We start from the raw sequence: 21,016 nt of genomic DNA, 5'->3' as shown, positions 1-21,016 counted from the left end.
CTTAAGCCCAAGAATCTATAGTTGAGCAAAAGACGAATTTAACCAAGACAGGATTATAAAAACTTTGCATCAAACTGAAATCAATCACTATGCAAAGAGTTTTGAATGAGAATAAACAAATTATTTAACTTCTAAGTGACAGCTTTATAGATCTGACATAAAAAAATTCTTATTGCTATAGTTAACAGAAGTTTTGTAAATTAGTATCTGTGGAGAGAAAAATCATCAGAGCCAGAAACATTTCAGGAGAAGCAAAAGATAGCAGCCGCCAGCACCCAGACAATGATTTTTGTATGCCGTTTTAGTCCTAAAACTAAGCTATCTTGTCACTAATTGATTTAAACCATGAGTCCCAAGAACTGGTATAAATATTGACATGTAAAGTGAATATTAAAACCTTTTTCCTAAAAGATTCTAAATACGGAGAGAATTGTTTGCCTTAATTAGCTGCTGCCATTTCACTAAACCAACCAGTATTTTATCTATAAAATGCCGACCGCAGGCCAGGAGGCCGGGCGGGGGCACATGCAGACGAAGCAGACACGTCCCTGGAATCCAGGGGGGACGGAGCGCTCACAGGGCGACCGGCAGCCAGCAGTGACTGTGGTAAGTACAGTGGGGCAGCATGCTCTCCCAGCTCAGGCACTGCAGCTCTTGTGTGCTCGTGCATGCAACACACACTGGGTGTCTGCTGTGCCGGGAACCATCCTAGAAGCAGACGGAGATGCAACTCTTAAGCCCACAGGAGGAGAAGGACAATGACCACACAACCACACACACAGGAAACGTGCATGATTCTGAGGGCGGTTCGAATCTGGTCAAACCGAAGAAGCTGCTGAAGGAGACTCAGATCTGAACACCTGATTACGAAGAATCGCTGGGTAGAGACTGAAAGGCGTGTGCAAAGGTGCGGGGAAGGCCGGGCGCACAGGAAGCGCTGAGGCCTGCGGGAACAGGGAGAACACGCATCAGTAGAGAAGGCGGGACAGGCAGGGCCGCGAGCACGGGGCTCCGCGAGCCATGGTCGGGAGCAACGCAAAGGTAGAGCCGGGAGGCAGGGCACGGTGGGACAGACTCGGCTTCAAAAACAAAGCTGCTGCTCACTGGGTTCAGAGCAGACAGAGCAGAAAGAAGACGGCAGGGTGGGTGCGCATAGCCTACCTCCAGAAAACACAAGATGCTAGTTAAAATTAGAGTTGTCAAAGCAATCACGTTTGTAGATTTGAAATATTTAGGCAGCGATACAGCCTAAGTGAAGGTGAAGACTGCTGTGCAAAGAGAGCAGGTGTGGGAGAACGTCCACCAGGGACGACCCTCAGCGGTCTGGGCTGCATGGAAAGCAGTGCTGGTTATCAGAGAGGGGGCACTTGGAAGGGGGCGATCAGGACCGTGGTTCTGAGTGTGTCAGGCTTGAGATGCCCTTAGAAACACACAAAGAAATGCCAGGAAGCAACCAGATGGGTGAGTCTCAAGGCGAGAGGTGAAACTGAAGCTGAGGGTTTGTATCTGTCAGTTCCAGCTGATGCGGAGGAATAACACACAAAGTGAGGAAAGGGGAAGGCCCGGGGCTGAGCCTCGAGGGCTCTAATATTTAAAGCTGAATACAGAGCTATCGGAGAGACAGAAAGAACCGTCCCAGAGGCCGGAGGAAAACCAGGTATGCAGGGCCCACGGGAGCCTTGGCTTGGCAGTGTTTCAGGACGTGACAACGGTCAGTGTCACATGCTGCTGCGCGAGGAGGTAAGATGACGACCGACCACACCCGCTGGGGCGAGCGGCCCCGGAGCCGAAGAGCCGAAGCCCGCCTGGAGCACAGCGGCACGAGAGGAGAGGGCACCAACGCAGCCGGCAGCCCGGCCTCAGCGCGGAGGGGCCGGTGCAGGGAGACGCGGATGAGAGGCTGAGCGTCAGCTGCGTGTGGGTTTGTGTTTAACAGAAGAAAACAAATGGTGCTTACAAGCCAGCAGAAAGGCTGTAGGGGCAGGGCCGGGGACGCAGGGAGGATGACTAACGAAGGGTCCCGGGGAGGGCGACGGGTCGGCTCCAGAACAGCGGAAGACCGGAGGACCGGCCGAGGAGGAGAGGAGGCCAGCACAGGGAGCGGGAGGCGGGGAGCAGACGCCCGGGGTCCAGGACCGGGAGCCCTAGAGCTGCTCCATCTGCAAGGCGGACGGGAGGCCACCGGCTGCACAGAGCAGAGAGGTCTGACGTTGGCGCAGAGAGCAGAGAACAGAGCCAGGAGGAGGGCCGCGTCCGGGGCCCTTGAGGTGGGGGCCTGCAGTCTGCGGGGGTTCTGGGGGGAACTGGTGCTGCCTTCTCAAGGAGTATGTTGTCAGGTGAGTTCATGCCCAACAGCGTCTTTGCCAGACTCTCTGCACAGAGCGCTGGACTTTCGCTTTGAGAAACGAAAACTGAACAAGAAAGCAGACAAGTAACCCGCTTTCAGTGGACGAGCCTAAGACCAGCACGAGTGCGCTGAAGCTTCAGATACATTTTACTGATCAAACTTAATCTCCTAAGTATATGACTAAGGTCTATTCTTTAAACTGAACTCTTGCTTCTGTCAAAGTAATTTCAGGAAATTTTATCCAAACTGATTGCTTAACATTATTTTATATCTACATAATAAGCAAAACAAAAAATAAAATGCCTAAATATGAATCTTACACGATACACATAACTGAAGTTCTCTTTCTTGTGAATATAGGCTAAATCTAATACAAAGACATCTCAATATCAGAAAATGCAAAAAATAAAGTATAAGGTCACATTTTTGGATGGCAAAGAACAGTCAACATTGGAACATGAGAGCTTCTTTCCTACCATATTCACGACACTTCTCTTTTCTAGTAGTATTCGAAATAAATTAGCTGTAATCTTGTTATCATGGACACCTTGCTCAAGGCCACGATTATCATCTTGCATGAGTCTTCGATCCATGATAACTTCAATCTGACCTAGCAAACAAGGAAACAAACAGGCCAGGGTTATTCACTGAGAATCTCACAAATACAAAGCAGAGTCTAGACGTACGCTTCCCCTCCAGTCGGGGAAGCCACGGGGTTCCTTTCGACAACAGCTCAGAGCATTTAGCATAAATTCACAAAACAGGATTGTATTTCTTCTTGTCTTCATCAGCATTTTGTAAAATCTGATAAGAAATTTAAATGGGATAGAAATGATCAAAATGAAAGTAAAACTTAAAAATATTGATCAAAAGAGTAAAGGCCTCCAAATTTTTAGCAACAGCATTTGGAACTGAAAAATGTTTATGAGGTTCATTAAGAAATATATATATCACACATGGAGTAATAAGAAAAATACAGAAGGACAGATCTAAAAAGGATCTGAAGTAACATTTTAGGTTACTTGACGTGTGGAGATTCTCTGAAGCCTGAGGATTTGGGGACACCCACTGTGTAAATGCTTCCCTCTCTGATACTTTATTAGTGATTTCCCAGTGGTCTTTTCTCCTTTAGCTCAAAAAGTTGTTATATTTGGTTCCTCTATTTGCTATGTAGTAATTCAGTAACTCCTCTAGTTTAGGCTATAACCCTAATAGTTAGGTTATGAAATTACAAACTAAAAGAAAATCACCAGAGACATATTTATATGTCTAAGATTATACAAAAAAACAAAAAGACCATTAAAGTTATACTACCTTAAATATACTGGAGAAGGAAATGGCAATCCACTCCAGTGTTCTTGCCTGGAGAACTCAATGAGCAGAGGAGCCTGGTGGGCTACAGTCCATGAGATAACAAAGAGTCGGACACGACTAAGTAACACACACACACACACACTTAAATATACATATTCACCTACCCATCCATTAATATTTGCTATTGTACTGAGCCATCACTTGGAGTAAAAGGAAAATCTACAGACTGTGTTAGTAACTATTATGCTCACACAGGTAGACCAAACGCGGCTCCTGCCTTGCAGTCTGGGTAGCCAGCACGTAAAGTTACCATGGGGGTTAGAGTCCTGTTGTCACTTTCCCCACACTTGTAAGACAGCGGTCTAGAAGGTGCTCCTCAGGCCCTGGGGCTCACTGTCCCCATGCTTGTCTCGGTCTAGAAGGTGCTCCTCAGGCCCTGGGGCTCACTGTCCCCATGCTTGTCTCGGTCTAGAAGGTGCTCCTCAGGCCCTGGCGCTAACTGTCCCCATGCTTGTCTCGAGTTCTATCACTTCACATCCAAAGCAGTCTATCGACCTCTCGGTCCTTTCTAAGTCTTCTCCCTGACTTCAAATATTAGCCCACACACTATGTGACACATAGTAAGCTCCTCGCCTATACTCAAATTGCTTTTATGTCTGGAGTTATGCAAACTCGAGGGTGCCTGGGTGTCTATCGCAGGGTCTTTACCAGAGAAGTGAGACAACTGTTAGATGCATGACTGCTTGAAGCCTAAGGCCCAGTCCCCTATGCTGCAAGCCACTTCAGTCGTGTCCGACTCTGTGAGACCCCAGTGTGGAGCCCAAATTGGGGAATTTTAGGCAGGGTTTAAAAATGGGTAGCTCAGGAGTCGTATCTGACACCAACAGGTTTTACATTCTGATTATTAAAAAATCATGTCAACATTTACAGAATGGGCGACTTCCTGTAAAATTCCAGATGGGCTTTTTGTGAAAAGCTGCAGACGGTGACAACACGGGGCCAGTTCCCCACGGCAACAAGGTCTGTACACGGGGGTATGCTCTGCAACTCACCCAAATCTCAGCACTCCCTACTGCATCCCTGAGGTGAGGCCATTTTTATTTTTATAACTGCATTCATGTCTTGGTGACATGATCTCAGGATTTTGTGTAATGAAGGCCACAAAGAAAAATGATGGACAGTCAAGTTTTCTGTGTAAGGACGTACAGAATGTATGCATATGCCCAGCATGAAATGACTACGCCAGGCAACTACTCTCACTTATTACCTGCCCAGCTCCGTAACACACTTGTCTTAGCAACTCTTAGTATGTAAGCAAAGAAGGGCAACTGACATGTAAATAATTAAAAACAGGTATTATGAAGGACAAGTCTCCCAGTAGAAAGCTTCCCAGACGACACCCAGCGTCTGCCATCTCCTCCCCCCGTCGCGGTCCGTCTGGCGTCTATGCGGTTGTGTCTGCCGCCTCTTTATCGCCACGTCCGTATCATCTCTGCTCCCTTTTTCCTCTCAGGCGGCAGCATCCTAGGACGACGTGACTCAGAAAAGGACCTAAGTTTGAACTGCAACTTTCCCCTTTGGCAACCCTGGCTAATTCATTAATATCTAAAGTTCAAATTATCTGAATTTAGTTTAGTCAGAGTCTGAACTCCCATATCCGTTCAGCCACAGCAACGACAGAATCCGCACACAGTGGGCCACCGGGAGGGGCGTGCTGCCTTCAAAAATCATCAGTTCCGTGAACTTTTGCGTTTGTTTTCATCTGAAGATTGAGGAAATTTATTATTTTATGTCAGTCTCACAAAGCTCAAAATTAACAGTCTGGTTCTAAAAAGAAAAAAGCTTGTGACTGAGGAAGGTAACCAACACACGACTAACAGAGAGTGAGACTAATGAGAGCAATGAGCATCTACAGAATACACACCACTCTTCAGACTCGAAACACCCAAAGACTGAGCTGAGAGCAGAGTCAAGCGGCGCTCGGCGTCCTGAATGTACGCCATCGTAGTCATGGGGTAGACGTTCGCCTGGAGAGGCAATTTGCTCATCGTCACTCTAGGCTGAATCTGCAAGACCAAACAACTATCGTTAAGAAAATCCAGTGATATTTACAAACGTACTTAAAAACATTACTATTGACTGCAGATGGCTTTTTTCCCAAATAGAAAAAGGTACAGCACCTTTCTTGTCCAACAGAACAGCTAACTTAGAAATTAAAACATTCTTCAAGATGAAGAAAAATCATGAGCGTCTTAGAAAATGTTTAAGTGAGAAAGGCAGAACTTATCTAGATTTTTTTTTAAATAGGCATTACTATTTAAATTCAGAATAAAAATCCTTAACAAAAGTCTTCTAGCTCTCCATATTTGCATAAAACAAGTTATAAAGGTATTAAGTATTCATTTCTCATCTAAATCTAACATACTGGCTTTGTAATGAATGCAAAGCTTAATAGCTCCGTATCCCCTTTCAAGAAATGTCTCTCATAATTCTTGAATCAGTTTTAATAAATACCACACATCTTGCCACCATATCCTCTAACATACTCTGTTGTAATAATCAAATGCATTTTTATATTTAAAAACTATTCAATGCTTACTCTTCTTGTTTAGTTTCAATGTAGACAGTTCCAAATTCCAATTTTTCTTGGTTTACTATCTGAATGCATGAAATACAACTCTACCTTTAGTTTTTGAGAGAGACTGATAATGAACTAAGCTGGTTGGGTCAAGGAGAGTCACTCAAACCTCAGGAAGAGATGTCAAACAGAGACTCTATTATCGGAAATCTTACTCACACCACATAAAAATGTCATGTCTTCTTTTAAACTCATGAAACTTTAACATGGAACTCAGAACAGGAGAAGTACAATGTAAGCACAATAGTTAACACCTACTGAGTGTCCATGAACACCGGGCACAGTACTGGGTATTTCACAAATAACATCTTAATCTTCACCAGTCATTCAATTTACTGGTTCTCAATAGAGCGCCCCCAAATTCATGTTCACTCAGAACCTGTGAATGTGATTTTATTTTGAAATGTGGCCTCTGCAGAGATAACCAAGTTACACTGGGTTGGGGTGGGTGATAATCTAAAGAACGGTATCCTCACAAGAAACGGGGAATTTGGACATACAGACACGCAGGGACACGAGGAGACCGCATGAGAGCAGAGGCAGGAGCCGCAGCCATGTGTTCGCAACACACGGCGTGCCAAGCACTGCCAGCGACCCCCCAGGAGCCAGAAGAGGCAAGGCCACCCTTTCCTAGAGCTGACCGAGGGAGGGGCCTAGCTACACCTTCGTTCTGGCTTCTGAAGTCCAAAACTATGAGGGAATACATTTTTGTTTTAAGTCACCCAGTTTGTATCGCAGCCCTAGGAAATTAACAACCTGGTAGGGGAAAAAAAAAAAAAACAACCCTGTAAAATGTTTTTTAAAAAGAAGGCACGAAAGCTAGCTAGTACGAAATCGCCAATCCTGATCTTTCTACTCCAACTGAGTTTATACTGAAAGAAAAGGCATCTAAAACTGTCGCAACTGTGTAGCTGTTACGCTCCCCATTTGTGGGTCTAGACTTCTAGTTTGGCCAAAGCAACTATTATTTTCAAAGCATAAGAAATGGCCTATTCTAAAAAAGAAGCAACATTTAGCTTACAGTCTGAAAAATAATGTTTTCCTATTTATTAACGTGCTCTATCTTTGTAAAGAAAATTCACATTTTCATTTGTACTAAGTTTTTTCATTCATGTATACACCCACACATACAAATTATTGCTTCTGTAGGGCTTAGAAACGCCTTTCTTTTGTACACAAGGAAAATGAATCACCATAAAGCCAGGGCTTCATCTGAAAGCCAAACAGCTGTAGTAGAATTAACATGTTAATTTAAAATGCATGCTGCAATTTTTATGCTTTGCAAAGGTTTAAATTTAACTTTTGTAGGAAATTGTAGAAGAGAAAATTATCACAATCCTTTCCCTCATTCCAGTTGAAAATCAGAGTAATAGCATTTGTGAAATTATTTCTATTCATAGTCAGAAATTTCTAAAATGCTAATGTCTCAGAGACATGCTCATGTTTTTAATAGTATTATTTCAAATATATGTTGTTACACACATATACTTTGCATATAGATTTAGGTAGCACTCAAAAGCGCTCTAGTAAATTAGAGAAATGAAAATCTGAACAAAATTTTACCAATCAATTTTCCCATTACTATTTCAAACTATTTCATGAACACTTTGATTAAATATAGCTATTCACATTTCTAAACAGATAGATGTTTTTATCTGTATGTCTGTGTTTACGTACACATATATGTATGTGTATAAATGTGCACACACACATACATCAGTAGAGAAGGATTTCCTGGAATTGAAAAGAGCCCACTGTTAAAGCATACGTTTAAAAACATATGTGGAACAAACTAAATACGGATAGACCAATTCCTTATGAGGAAATAAAAGGTATACTCTATCAATCCCTAATTAATATTAATATTTCCTTCTACTAGAAAAATTCATATATATCAAGGTATTTAACATGCATAGTGGTCCCCAGATTTTCCTTTGAAAAAACAAATCCTTACAAATAGATGTTTTACAAAATAATCTTGCAAATATTTTTTTCTATCCTTGAAAAAGTGTCTGTTAAAATTCAATTTTATTTTAGAAATTTGCAACCTTATATTTTTTCAAAGGATCCAAAATTAACTTGCCTGTTATCATATATAAAAGGTACATACTAAAACCATCATTTAAACATTTTAATGGAAAATTACCTGGTATCCATTTAGGTCAGTATAAAATCTGTTTTGGCTGTTGATGCTGGAAGAAATTCTCATTGCAATCTCATAGTTATGCTCTTTTCGGATGTCTACAATATTGGAAATCTCCACAGACTGTCCTTCTACTCCTAAATTCAAAACAATATTTACATTAAGATGTTGGGAAAGAATGAGGGCAGGGTGCCAGAGGATGAGACGGTTGGATAACATCACTGACTCAATGAACGTGAGTTTGAGCAAACTCCAGGAGACAGTGAAGGACAGGGAATCCTGGCGCGCTGCAGTCCACGGGGCTGCAAAGAGTCAGACGCGTCTTAGTAACTGAACAATACATTAATAAAAGTAACTGCCCCCTTTTCTTAAATATACTATACAGAACTCCTTCCAAAGTTACATGCATTCCCCTGTTTCCGACTTTCTATCTTTACCATCCCTCATACACTGAACGGTGTCACAATTCATCTTTTTTTAAAGTCAGACCATAGAAAACATTTATTCAGATCATATATAACTCAACAGAAGGATTAAGAGGCTGGAATGAGATAAATGTACATGAAATGAAATACGCAAATGATTCTGCAGGAAGTCACAGACGGGAAAGAGGACACTGAAGGACAGGAGGTCAGCCCACTACAGGCTCATCTGCCACTCAGCTGAGCTGCCATCCCCAGCAGAACCATTCAGGGCTACTTCTTCACCAGGCTCTCTCCACACACTGGAAATTATGAGCAGTGAAATTTACACTGTGTTGGTTCAAGAGACAGTATATTACTGTCCATGATCTCTCTCCAGGAAGAGACAGGAGATCCAGCGAGATGATTTATGGCTGAAAATGATACTACCATATTAGTATTTGTGGAGTATAATCTGGAGAGCTCCCCAGAACTTCAGTCAATTTTAATTGAGTCTGGTATCTTTTAGGATCCCTTGTTATGGAGCGATTCATTTTTCCCTTTGCTATATAAAGCAGAGAGAGGAGAGCTTCAAAAAGTCCCAGATGTAGGACATTTTTATTTTTATTTTGGATAAGCCTAAAGTATTTACTAATTTCTATCTGTCATGCTACCCTAAGTATATCTTCAGGTCTGTGGTGAACCCTTGGGTCTATTTCAGAGCTGGAGAGGAGTTATAAATAAATGGAACACTTAATACAGTTAAGTGGGTAGAAAGATATCGCAGGATCTTCTAAGAAAGACAGCAATTAGGAAAGTGGTCAAAGAAGAAAGACTGGCCACATACAGCTGAAGCTTTCTGAGGCTCCTGGAGCCCAAGACATTTTCCCACATCTGTGACTAGTGACTCAGCTCTCCCCTTCCTCACACATAACCTGTCAGCCCGCTGATAACCAGCACCTCTTTAGACACAGAGGGCTGTCTACAGAAACACAATTCAGTTCAGTTCAGTCGCTCAGTCGTGTCTGACTCTTCGCGACCCCATGAATTGCAGCACGCCAGGCCTCCCTGTCCATCCCCAACTCCTGGAGTTCACTCAAACTCATGTCCATCGAGTTGGTGATGCCATCCAGCCATCTCATCCTCTGTCGTCCCCTTCTCCTCCTGCCCCCAATCCCTCCCAGCATCAGACTCCTTTCCAATGAGTCAACTCTTCGCATGAGGTGGCCAAAGTACTGGAGTTTCAGCTTTAGCATCACACAGGGAGGGGAGAAATAAAGTGAGGAAGACTTTTTTCCAGGAGCTAAGAAGAAACCCCAGAGTTTATAGAAGGTGATAGCAAGCAGAAAGGAAGTTTGAATATGCAGGATTTGTAGAAAAAACATAAATGCAGCTGGCTTAAGCATTATAGGTTTATGTGAAAACTACACTGGAAATTGTACACAATAACAACACGGTAACAGTACTGAACGGGCCACAGCTTCCACTAATATAGTATTCAGAATGCTCACAGAGGTTCTCTTCTGGTAGGTGGTGCTCTTCTGATTGACCAACCTCCCCAGAGCCAGCCTCACTGTCTCACCATGACAAGTATATCTTCACGGGTGGAGGAAGGAAATACCATTTCCCCACTGCTTTATAGGCTCCCTAAGCGGCGCTAGTGGTAAAGAACCCACCTGCCATCGCAGGAGACACAAGGGGTACAGGCTCGATCTCTAGGTCGGGAAGATCCCCTGGAGGAGGAAATGGCCGCTCACTCCAGTATTCCTGCCAGGGAAATGCCATGGACAGAGGAGCCTGGCGGGCTACAGTCCATGGGGTTGCAGAGAGACAGACGTGACTAAAGTGACCTAGCACACACACAGCCACAGTGTGAACCACTAGCCTCTACTGGTTAAATGATGCATATACCTGCATACATTTTCTTCTGAGGATTACCAGATAAACCTACCAACATTACCAGATAAACCTACCAACATTATCTCAGGGGCCAACAAAACACATAAAATGAAGTGGTCTTCATAAAGGAGGGTGTCATGCATCTCCGGAAAACACTGACCAAAACAAAATGCTCTGAGAAAAAAATTAATAATTTCTCACTACCTCGAGCAATGATAAATTATTTCTATTGAGAAAATCATCTTTCTCAAGCTCAATACTATTATGCTCCGATCCTATTGGGGCAACAAATGCTTAAAGCTCCTTTAAAAGGAGCCTCCACGCCCATTCGCACCTCAATAAGACATTAATTTAAATTCTGTGCCAGGACAGAGTTTTAAAATAAAGTCAAACTTAATATACTTATTATGAACAAACCAAATAAATGAGACCTGTAATGGTAACAAAAGCAAGAAGGTATCCCTGAGTTCTCAAAGAAAAATTATTATTTTTCAAAGAAGAAAATGTTTGGAGGAGAAAGAGGACTAAAATGGATGGGAATGGGTGAATCTAATTCAGATGACCATTACATCTACCACTGCGGGCAGGAATACCTTAGAAGAAATGGAGTGGCCCTCATACTCAACAAAAGACTCCAAAATGCAATACTTCGGTGCAATCTCAAAAACGACAGAATCATCTCAGTTCTTTTCCAAGGAAGACCATTCAACATCACAGTAATCCAAGTCTATGACCCAACCACTTATGTCGAAGAAGCAGAAGTTAAACGGTTCTATGAAAACCAGTAAGACCCTTAGAAATAGCACCAAAAAAAGATGTTCTTTTCATCATAGAGGACTGAAAAGCAAAAGTACGAAGTCAGAGAAATTGGGAGTAATGGGCAAATTTGACCTTGGACTAAAAAATGAAGCAGGGCAAAGGCTAATAGAGTTTAGGCAAGAGAACGCTCTGGTCATAGCAAGCATCTTCTTCCAACAAAACACTAGAGATGACTATACACATGGACATTACCAGATGGTCAATACTGAAATCAGATTGATTATGTTCCTTGCAGCCAAGATGGGGAAGCTCTATACAGTCAGCAAAACAAGACCAGGAGCTGACTGTGGCTCAGATCACCAGCTCCTTATTGCCAAATTCAGACTTCACTAGAAAAAAGTACGGAACACCAGTAGATCATTCAGTTATGACCTGAATCAAACCCCTTATGATTAAGAGAGTAGAAGCGACAAACAGACTCAAGGGATTAGATCTGATAGGCAGCACCTGAAGAACTGTGGACGAAGCTTTCTAACAGTGTACAGGAGGTGGTGACCAAAACCACTCCCAAGAAAAAGAAATGCAACAAGGCAAAATAGTTGTCTGAGGAGGTGTTACAAATAGCTGAGAAAAGAAGAGAAGTGAAAGGAAAAGGAGAAAAGGAAAAATATACCCATCTGAATGCAGAGTTCCAAAGAACAGCAAGGAGAGATAAGAAAGCCTTCCTCAGTGATCAGTGCAAAGAAATAGAGGAAAACAACAGAACAGGAAAGACTAGAAATATCCTCAAGAAAATTAGAGATACCAAGGGAACATTTCATGCAAGATGGGCACAATGAAGGGCAGAAACGATAAGGACCTATCTGAAGCAGAAGAGATTAAGAAGACTGGCAAGAATACACAGAAGAACTGTACAAAACAAAAGGCCTTAATGACCCAAATAATCACGATGGTGTGATCACTCACCTAGAGCCAGATATCCTGTGGTGTGAAGTCAAGTGGGCCTTAGGAAGAATTACTACAAACAAAGCTACTGGAAGTGATGGAATTCCAGCTAAGTTATTTCAAATCCTAAAAGATGATGCTGTTAAAGTGCTGCACTCAATAGGCAAACAAATTTGGAAAACTCAGCAGTGGCCACAGGACTGGAAAAGGCCAGTTTTCATTCCAATCCCAAAGAAAGGCAATGCCAAAAAATGCTCAACCTACTGCATAATTGTGCTTATTTCATATGCTAGCAAGGTAATGTTCAAAATCCTTCAAGCTAGGCTTCAACAGTATGTGAACTGAGAACTTCCAGATGTTCAAGCTGGATTTAGAAAAGGGAGAGGAACCAGAGATCAAATTGCCAGTTATCTGTTGGATCATCGAAAAAGCAAGAGAATTCCAGAAAAACATCTATTTCTGCTTTATGACTATGCCAAAGCCTTTGACTATCCAGATCACAATAAACTGTGGAAAATTCTGAAAGAGATGGGAATACCAGACCACCCAACCTGCCTCTTGAGAAACCTATATACAGGTCAGGAAGCAACAGTTAGAAGTGGACATGGAACAACAGACTGGTTCCAAATAGCAAAAGGAGTACGTCAAGGCTGTATATTGTCACCCTGCTTGTTTAACTTATACGCAGAGTACATCATGAGAAATGCTGGGCTGAATGAAGCACAAGCTGGAATCAAGATTGCTGGGAGAAATATCAATAACCTCAGATATGCAGATGACACCGCCCTTATGGCAAGTGAAAGTGAAGAGGAACTAAAAAGCCTCTTGATGAAAGTGAAAGAGGAGAGTGAAAAAGTTGGCTTAAAGCTCAACATTCAGAGAACTAAGATCATGGCATCCGGTCCCATCACTTCATGGCAAATAGATGGGGAAACAATGGAAACAGTGATAAGACTTTTATTTCTTGGGCTCCAAAATCACTGAAAATGGTGACTGCAGCCATGAAATTAAAAGATGCTTGCTTTTTGGAAGAAAAGCTATGAAAAACCTAGTTCAGTTCAGTTCAGTCGCTCAGTCATGTCCAACTCTTTATGACCCCATGAACTGCAGCACTCCAGGCCTCCCTGTCCATCACCAACTCCCAGAGTTTACCCAAACTCATGTCCATTGAGTCGGTGAGGCCATCCAACCATCTCATCCTCTGTCATCCCCTTCTCCTCTTGCCCTCAATCTTTCCCAGCATCAGGGTCTTTCCAAATCAGTCAGCTCTTCACATCAGGTGGCCAAAGTATTGGAGTTTCAGCTTCAGCATCAGTCCCTCCAATGAACACCCAGGACTGATCTCCTTTAGGATGGACTGGTTGGATCTCCTTGCAGTCTAGACAGCATATTAAGAAGCAGAGACATCACTTTGCCTACAAAGGTCCATCTAGTCAAAGCTATGGTTTTTCCAGTGGTCATGTATGGATGTGAGAGTTGGACTATAAGGAAGACTGAAAGCTGAAGAATTGATGCTTTCTAACTGTGGTGTTGGAGAAAACTCTTAAGAGTCCCCTGGACAGCAAGGAGATGAAACCAGTCCATCCTAATGGAAATTAACCTTGAATATTCATTGGTAGGACTGACATTGAAGCTATAATACTCTGGCCACCTGACAGGAAGAGCCAGCTCACTGGAAAAGACCTATTCCTGCGAAAGATGGAGGGCAGAAGGGCACGACCGAGGATGAGATGGTCAGATGGTATCATCGACTCACTGGACACGAGCTTGAGGAAACTCCAGGAGACAGTGAAGGACAGGGAGGCCTGGTGTGCTGCAGTCCATGGGGTCGCAAAGAGTTGGACACAACTGAGCGACTAAACATTTCCTACTCTGTGTCAACAGTCTGAAGATGCGCCTGTCCCAACGAAGCTCACTGGAGTGAGGGGAAAAGTCCCCAGGAAGCAGGGGTACAAGCCCATTGGTCCCAGTGACCTGCTGTCTCTTTGCAGGATGTGGCAGCAAAAGGTACTTTTACTAAAATGGTTCTACCTGAGCAACGGCTCTAGATGGCCAGGGGTTTTAAAGGCCCTCTAGTTTTAGCTCAATACTGGGAAAGAAAATGCCTCTGACTTTACAAAAGTAATCCACAGGGAAGTGAGAGTTGGTGTGAGGACATTCCAGGTTTCAACAGAGAACTAAGTGCCCTTTAACTATTAATAGCACCTCATATTCTGTGCTCTTGCAGAAGAGAGGATGGAGATTCTTTATCCTTATTAATACATGCAATGCAAAGTAAAATTCAGCCAGTTCACAGGTGGAAAGCTGTAGCAGAGAAGCCAAAGGAGTCTTTCACAACCCTGGGGCTCTTTCATTTCTCCTCCCTACAGCCTGTGAGCATCTCACAGACACAGACTGTCCTACACACACCTTCACACTTCAGTTTTTAGCCATGTTTTGGGCACATGCTCAGGGCTGAATGACTGTTAGCCAGAAAGAATGAAGATGTGAGAGGCTGTCCCTTACCATGCAGCAGTTGGCTGGCAGGGGAGAGAGCAGACGGGCTATAAATAAGGCTCACATGGAAAGAGGAGGAGGAAATCCTTTCGTTTTGAGCAAACACACTCCTGTGACAATCTCAGCTCCCTGTGTAAAGGGACCATGTCTTATCTATCTTTATGCTCCCAGCACACGAGAGGCACTGAAGAGCTGAGTGAAGAGAGGCGGCTGTGTGGGGGCACACAACCAGCAGGTACCAGGTGCTCCGTGTGGACCACACTGCGCACACCTCGTAACCCATCAATTCTGGCCCCAAGCCCAGGAGGGAGTCATCTGCCCCAGACCACAAGGTCTGGCAGAATCAGGACTAAACCTCTCAGCCATCATGTCTCAATGGCAGACCAACTACTAGAAAATGTTGAAATTACCTTCAGACCAAGGATTGAGAAATATTTTGTAGGAACTCTAAGCAGAGAAGAGAGCTCCAGATTATTTTTAAACAAGGAGAGAAGGCACTGATCTGCGATCTGATATACTACAAGAGCTACTGAATTAAATGAAATTAAGGGACAAGGCTTGTCAAAACCTAAAATTTCACTAAAACAATCTCAGAATCTCTTCTGAAGTGTCACAGACACTTTAGAAGCCAATAAAGTAATATGCATTAAATATTAAAGTCGCACACTCTAATTACCTCTTATCTACCTTGAATGGACAGCGATCATGGGCACAAGTATATGCACAGTGCACTGGTGCCAAGAGGAGAAATCTGGGGAAACGCACTAGATGCCGCCAACGGGCAAAGGAACAATAAAACCAGGTGGGCACATCCATGCTATGGAACACTCTGCAGCAAATGAAAAGCATGAGGCAGCTCTCTGTCCCGGCAGAGAAGGGGCTGATGGAGAAAGCAAACAGAGCATCTGTACAGTCTGATACACTTTATGCTCAAAACAGACACAGATATAACATTACAGATTTCTTTGAGTGTGTGTGTGTGTAAGAGAGAGAAAGAAAGGGCCCACATCTCTGTATTAGCTGTCTTAAGTAGTGGACGCAGGACAGGAATATTTTTCAGACAGATTTTATGCTATATCTATGCTGTTGTTGTTGCTCAGTTGCTCAGTCGCGTCCAACTCTTTGTGACCCCATGGACTGCAGCACGCCAGGCCTCCCTGTCCATCACCAACTCCTGGAGTTCACTCAAACTCATGTCCACTGAGTGGGTGATGCCATCCAGCCATCTCATCCTCTGTCGTCCCCTTCTCCTCCTGCCCCCAATCCCTCCCAGCATCAGGGTCTTTTCCAATGAGTCAGCTCTTCCCATCAGGGGGCCAAAGTATTGGAGTTTCAGCTTTAGCATCATTCCTTCCAAAGAACACCCAGGGCTGATCTCCTTTAGAATGGACTGGTTGGATCTCCTTGCAGTCCAAGGGACTCTCAAGAGTCTTCTCCAACACCACAGTTCAAAAGCATCAATTCTTCTGTGCTCAGCTTTCTTTATAGTCCAACTCTCACATCCATACATGACCACAGGAAAAACCATAGCTTTGACTCGATGGACCTTTGTTGGCAAAGTAAAGTCTGTGCATTTTAATCAGGTGTCCTGGTTGGTCTTGGCTTTTCTTCCAAGGAGTAAGCATCTATTACTTTCATGGATGCAGTCACCATCAGCAGTGATTTTGGAGCCCAAGAAAGTAAAGTCTGTCACTGTTTCCATTGTTTCCCCATCTATTTGCCAAGAAGCGATGGGACCGGATGCCATGATCTTAGTTTTCTGAATGTTGAGTTTTAAGCCAGCTTTTTTATAGCATGTGAAATTTTGTCAGAAGAATATGTGTGCACACACAGACATAAATACTATGTATTTGCATTTTATACGTAAAAGTAATTTTAAGCATTTTTTTTTTAAAGAACATTTTCTGAGGCTGGGAGAAAATGAAACTAAGTAGGCAAGAGCTAAGGGTCAGAAAGCAGCACCCTGCGGACTCTGTCGCTCAGCACTGGTTTTAAGGAATCAATAAGAGCAGTCCTTTGTGTGTGGGGACAAAGACTGGATGGCACTTCCAATGCGTCCCCTGGGCCTTAAGAAGAGGTGGGGCAAGCAGCCTGGAAGGGCTCATGGCTGGGTGGTGCAGACAGAAAGCCCGGGGCTGTGGCTCTGACAGCAACCTTTGAGAATCCCAGGCATACCTCCTCAGCACATACACTCTCTTCATCAGATTATTCTAAATCCACCCAGAATGGCCGAGTTCAGCCCTCTCTACCTGTCTGGGTCACCTGACTCTAGCAATTCTGAAATGCACAATCACTCTTCCAAGGAACATGCCTGATAGTCAGACAGCTCGCTCATGACAGTGAAACCGTTACAGGAACGAGAGGCAGCAGTGTGGGAGAAAGAGCAAGAGACAGCCTCGCTCCCGGTCCAGCAAGGATTCAGTCCCTTATTTAGTGGCACTCAGTATGTGCTGAGGACAAGTCATCAGATCAGACGGAAAAACAGCAACCGGCCCACCCCACCTGGAAAAGCAAAAGGTGATGATGGGAGCCCCAAGAGAGGCGCCTAACCACCAAAGAGAAGTTTAACTGAAATGTGACGCAGACAGGGTATCACGCAGAAGACATCCTAAAAGACACCCGCCCAAGACTTGAAGCAAGGTCTTCAGTGACTGTCCTTAAAATGTTGGCTTTGGGGCAAAAATGGAACTTTGCAATCAATCTGCGGTCCTCGGCCCTTCTCTCAAATCTGTGCCGCAGCAGAGAGGCCTGGGTCCTCACGTCAGAACAGAAGCAGGACAGGCAGAGCTGTCGTGGAAAACTAGGGCTTCTCATTTTGAACAGCCCCCCTTCAATCTGGGGAATACTGTTTCATGTTTAAGTGATCAGGAATTGAAACAATGTTCCTGGTGTATGCTTACTTTGTGACACTGTTTTTCTCAACGCACGCATCCAACTTAACTGGGAACTGACACGTGGTTATTACTAATAACTAATACATACTGCTTAGGTAGGCACACACATTTAAATGACAGTTCTCACAATGATGATAAATTTAGCAGGTCAGCATGGAGATGATGTTTCTTTAAAGCAAATATTATCATTACTATACTAAAAAAAAATGTACTCCTATCTGAATGTACCAAGAATAGAAATAGTAGTAATTCCCACAACCAGATGACCTTTTTCTTCATGTTGACTAACTCAACTTATCATCCATTACAAGATCTAACTTATCCTCTAAGGTACTTGGTGATTTCCAGGTCTGTAAATGTTCACACTGATTATTTCTCCACAAGTGAAAATTTTAACATCTGCTTTCATGAATACAAAGTTTAGTAAATTTCACTCCAAGACTCAAACTTAAGAAAGTGACAATGCATCACTGTGTTTCATTCATAAAGCAGGAGATAAATAACTACCCCTACTTACTGACCAACTTGTCATGAGCTCAGCACTAGTCAATACATTTTATGCTTTTCGTTCCATGAACTCTCAAAATGATGCAAAAAGTAAATGCATACTAGGAAAGGTACAACATTTTGATCACACAGATTGCAAATTCTGGTTAAAGATTATACCAATTAAGTATGCTATGGGTGAAAAAGCCCTAATAACTGAAACACAGACAACAAAACTAGGAAGCTGTCCTTTTTATTTTTTTCCCTCTAATAAACATTGATTTTAAAAAACAACACGCTTTCTTGGAAGCCTCATTTTGGAGGAACATAACACCTACATCACTAACATTCTTTCAAATCCCAAACAGAATTGGTCTCACTAACCCTGGCTTCCTCCCAGAAGGTGCATAAACAGCTCGTGACCTGCATTACAGGCTTGGGCTGGTCTAGTGCAGGCAGGGAGGAATGCTGGAGGAATCTCATGGTCTGTCTGCCTCCACACCGACAGTCACTCTGGAGTGGCCTGCCTCCCGTCCTCACAAACATGCTCTTTTCCAAGCTGCCTTTAGAGAGGAAAATCAGATTTCACTGAGACAAACCTGCCATGCAGGCATGTGATTCTTCCTCTTTAACCACACTTTGACTACTCCTTCTCCTAACTTTCCCCACCCACCAAAGAAAAAAAACAAACACACACACAAAAACAAAGGCAGCCGCATTCCTCTTACCCACCCTAACTCCTGTGGAGCTGAACAATTAAAGTACTGGTGTCTGACTGAACTTTAATGACTAGGAACAAAGATTTTTGCAAAACACACGGTTTCCAATTGCTGGTTTTCAACAAAATTGAAGGTTACCTAATAACGTTGTCAGACAGTAGATCATTAAAAATAATTGATTACTGTTTGGCAATAGATCACTGTGATTTATGGAACATAACTCAGAAGGAATTCAAAGAATTAGATAACATGCCCATAACTAAACTCCTTCTATTCCCACCTACTTATTTATGTTTTCAACATTCCTTTGCCTTAAATTTATAAGAGCAAAAAATAAGAATAAAATAAAAGCTGAAACTTATCTCACTCTAGCAGTAAGTAACATTCACCAATGAAGGCATAAACATTTAGGATACAAAAGGTACAATTCATCTCAATAAGATGGCTAACAAACACATGAAAAGATGCTCAACATCACTCATTATCAGAGAAATGCAAATCAAAACCAAAATGAGGTACCATTTCACGCCAGTCAGAATGGCTGCAATCCAAAAGTCTACAAGCAATAAATGCTGGAGAGGGTGTGGAGAAAAGGGAACCCTCTTACACTGTTGGTGGGAATGCAAACTAGCACAGCCACTATGGAGAACAGTGTGGAGATTCCTTAAAAAACTGGAAATAGAACTGCCATACGACCCAGCAATCCCAGTGCTGGGCATACACACCAAGGAACCCAGAATTGAAAGAGACACATGCACCCCACTGTTCATCGCAGCACTGTTTATAATAGCCAGGACATAGAAGCAACCTAGATGCCCATCAGCAGACAAATGGATAAGAAAGCTGTGGTACATATACACAATGGAGTGTTACTCAGCCATTAAAAAGCATATATTTGAATCAGTTCTAATGAGGTGGATGAAACTGGAGCCAATTATACAGAGTGAAGTAAGCCAGAAAGAAAAACACCAATACAGTATACTAACGCATATATATGGAATTTAGAAAGTTGGTAATGATAACCCTGTATGGGAGACAGCAAAAGAGACACAGATGTATAGAACAGTCTTTTGGACTCTGTGGGAGAGGGAGAGGGTGGGATGATTTGGGAGAATGACATTGAAACATGTTTAATATCATGTAAGAAATAAATCGCCAGTCCAGGTTTGATGCAGGATACAGGATGCCTGGGGCTGGTGCACTGGGATGACCCAGAGGGATGGTACAGGGAGGGAGCTGGGAGGGGGGTTCAGGATTGGGAACACATGTACACCCATGGTGGATTCATGTTGATGTATGGCAAAACCAATACAATATTATAAAGTAATTACCTCCAATTAAAATAAATAAATTTAAATTAAAAAAAAAATATTAGCATGCTATCATTAAAATATATATATATTTCTATTAAAGTTTATAAAATAAATTATCAAAATGCTAATATATATATTAATTATATGTTTTTATCAATTACATACTATTAGTAATAATTTTATAACTCAATCTCAAGAAATTTAATACTTTTGAGTTTTAGGATGACAGAATCTTAAAATATATATGTGTGTGTGTGTGTGTGTGTGTATATCTTTCAGAAGAATAATGAAAAGTTGACCAATAATAAGACTCTTAAGTATAAAGTATTATATTGAGGTAAAATTTGGTGGGGGAAGTAGAATGGAAACATGAATTCAAGGAGAAAATAATGATATGAAATTAACTGTTAAGGAGGGCTTGTTCAGGCTTTTCAAAAATGCATGATTTAGTATCAAACTGCTATGCACTGGTTATGCTTATTTTAAAATGGCAATATTTACAATGTGCCAAATATAACATCCTTTGCAAAAATTTAAATGTATAAAGAAAAACTAGATGTCAACTTGCAAAAATGTAAAGGACACAGATTCTTCAAATTCTTATAAGAACAAGGGAATTTGATCTCAACAAATCCACTTTACACTTTGTGATCTACTTTTCC

At 42.5% G+C, this 21,016-nt stretch overlaps 1 protein-coding gene across 2 annotated transcripts in view; it reads right to left on the bottom strand.

Annotated features, from left to right (window-relative positions):
• MAN2A1 (mannosidase alpha class 2A member 1) overlaps window positions 1-21,016 on the bottom strand; it is a 214,765-nt gene that overhangs the window by 23,374 nt on the left and 170,375 nt on the right. The window contains exons 17-19 of one of the 2 annotated variants that reach the window (XM_005907789.3): window positions 8,446-8,579; window positions 5,586-5,727; window positions 2,824-2,957 (exon numbers count right to left, since the gene is read on the bottom strand). In XM_005907789.3, coding sequence (XP_005907851.2) covers window positions 2,824-2,957; window positions 5,586-5,727; window positions 8,446-8,579 — 410 coding nt within the window. The remainder of the gene's footprint in view (window positions 1-2,823; window positions 2,958-5,585; window positions 5,728-8,445; window positions 8,580-21,016) is intronic. The other variant, XM_070373207.1, reaches the window with a different exon arrangement.

The sequence above is a fragment of the Bos mutus genome, chromosome 7 (assembly GCF_027580195.1).
Source record: "Bos mutus isolate GX-2022 chromosome 7, NWIPB_WYAK_1.1, whole genome shotgun sequence".
Lineage (NCBI taxonomy): Eukaryota > Metazoa > Chordata > Mammalia > Artiodactyla > Bovidae > Bos > Bos mutus.
This window is presented reverse-complemented; position numbering and strand designations above follow the sequence as displayed.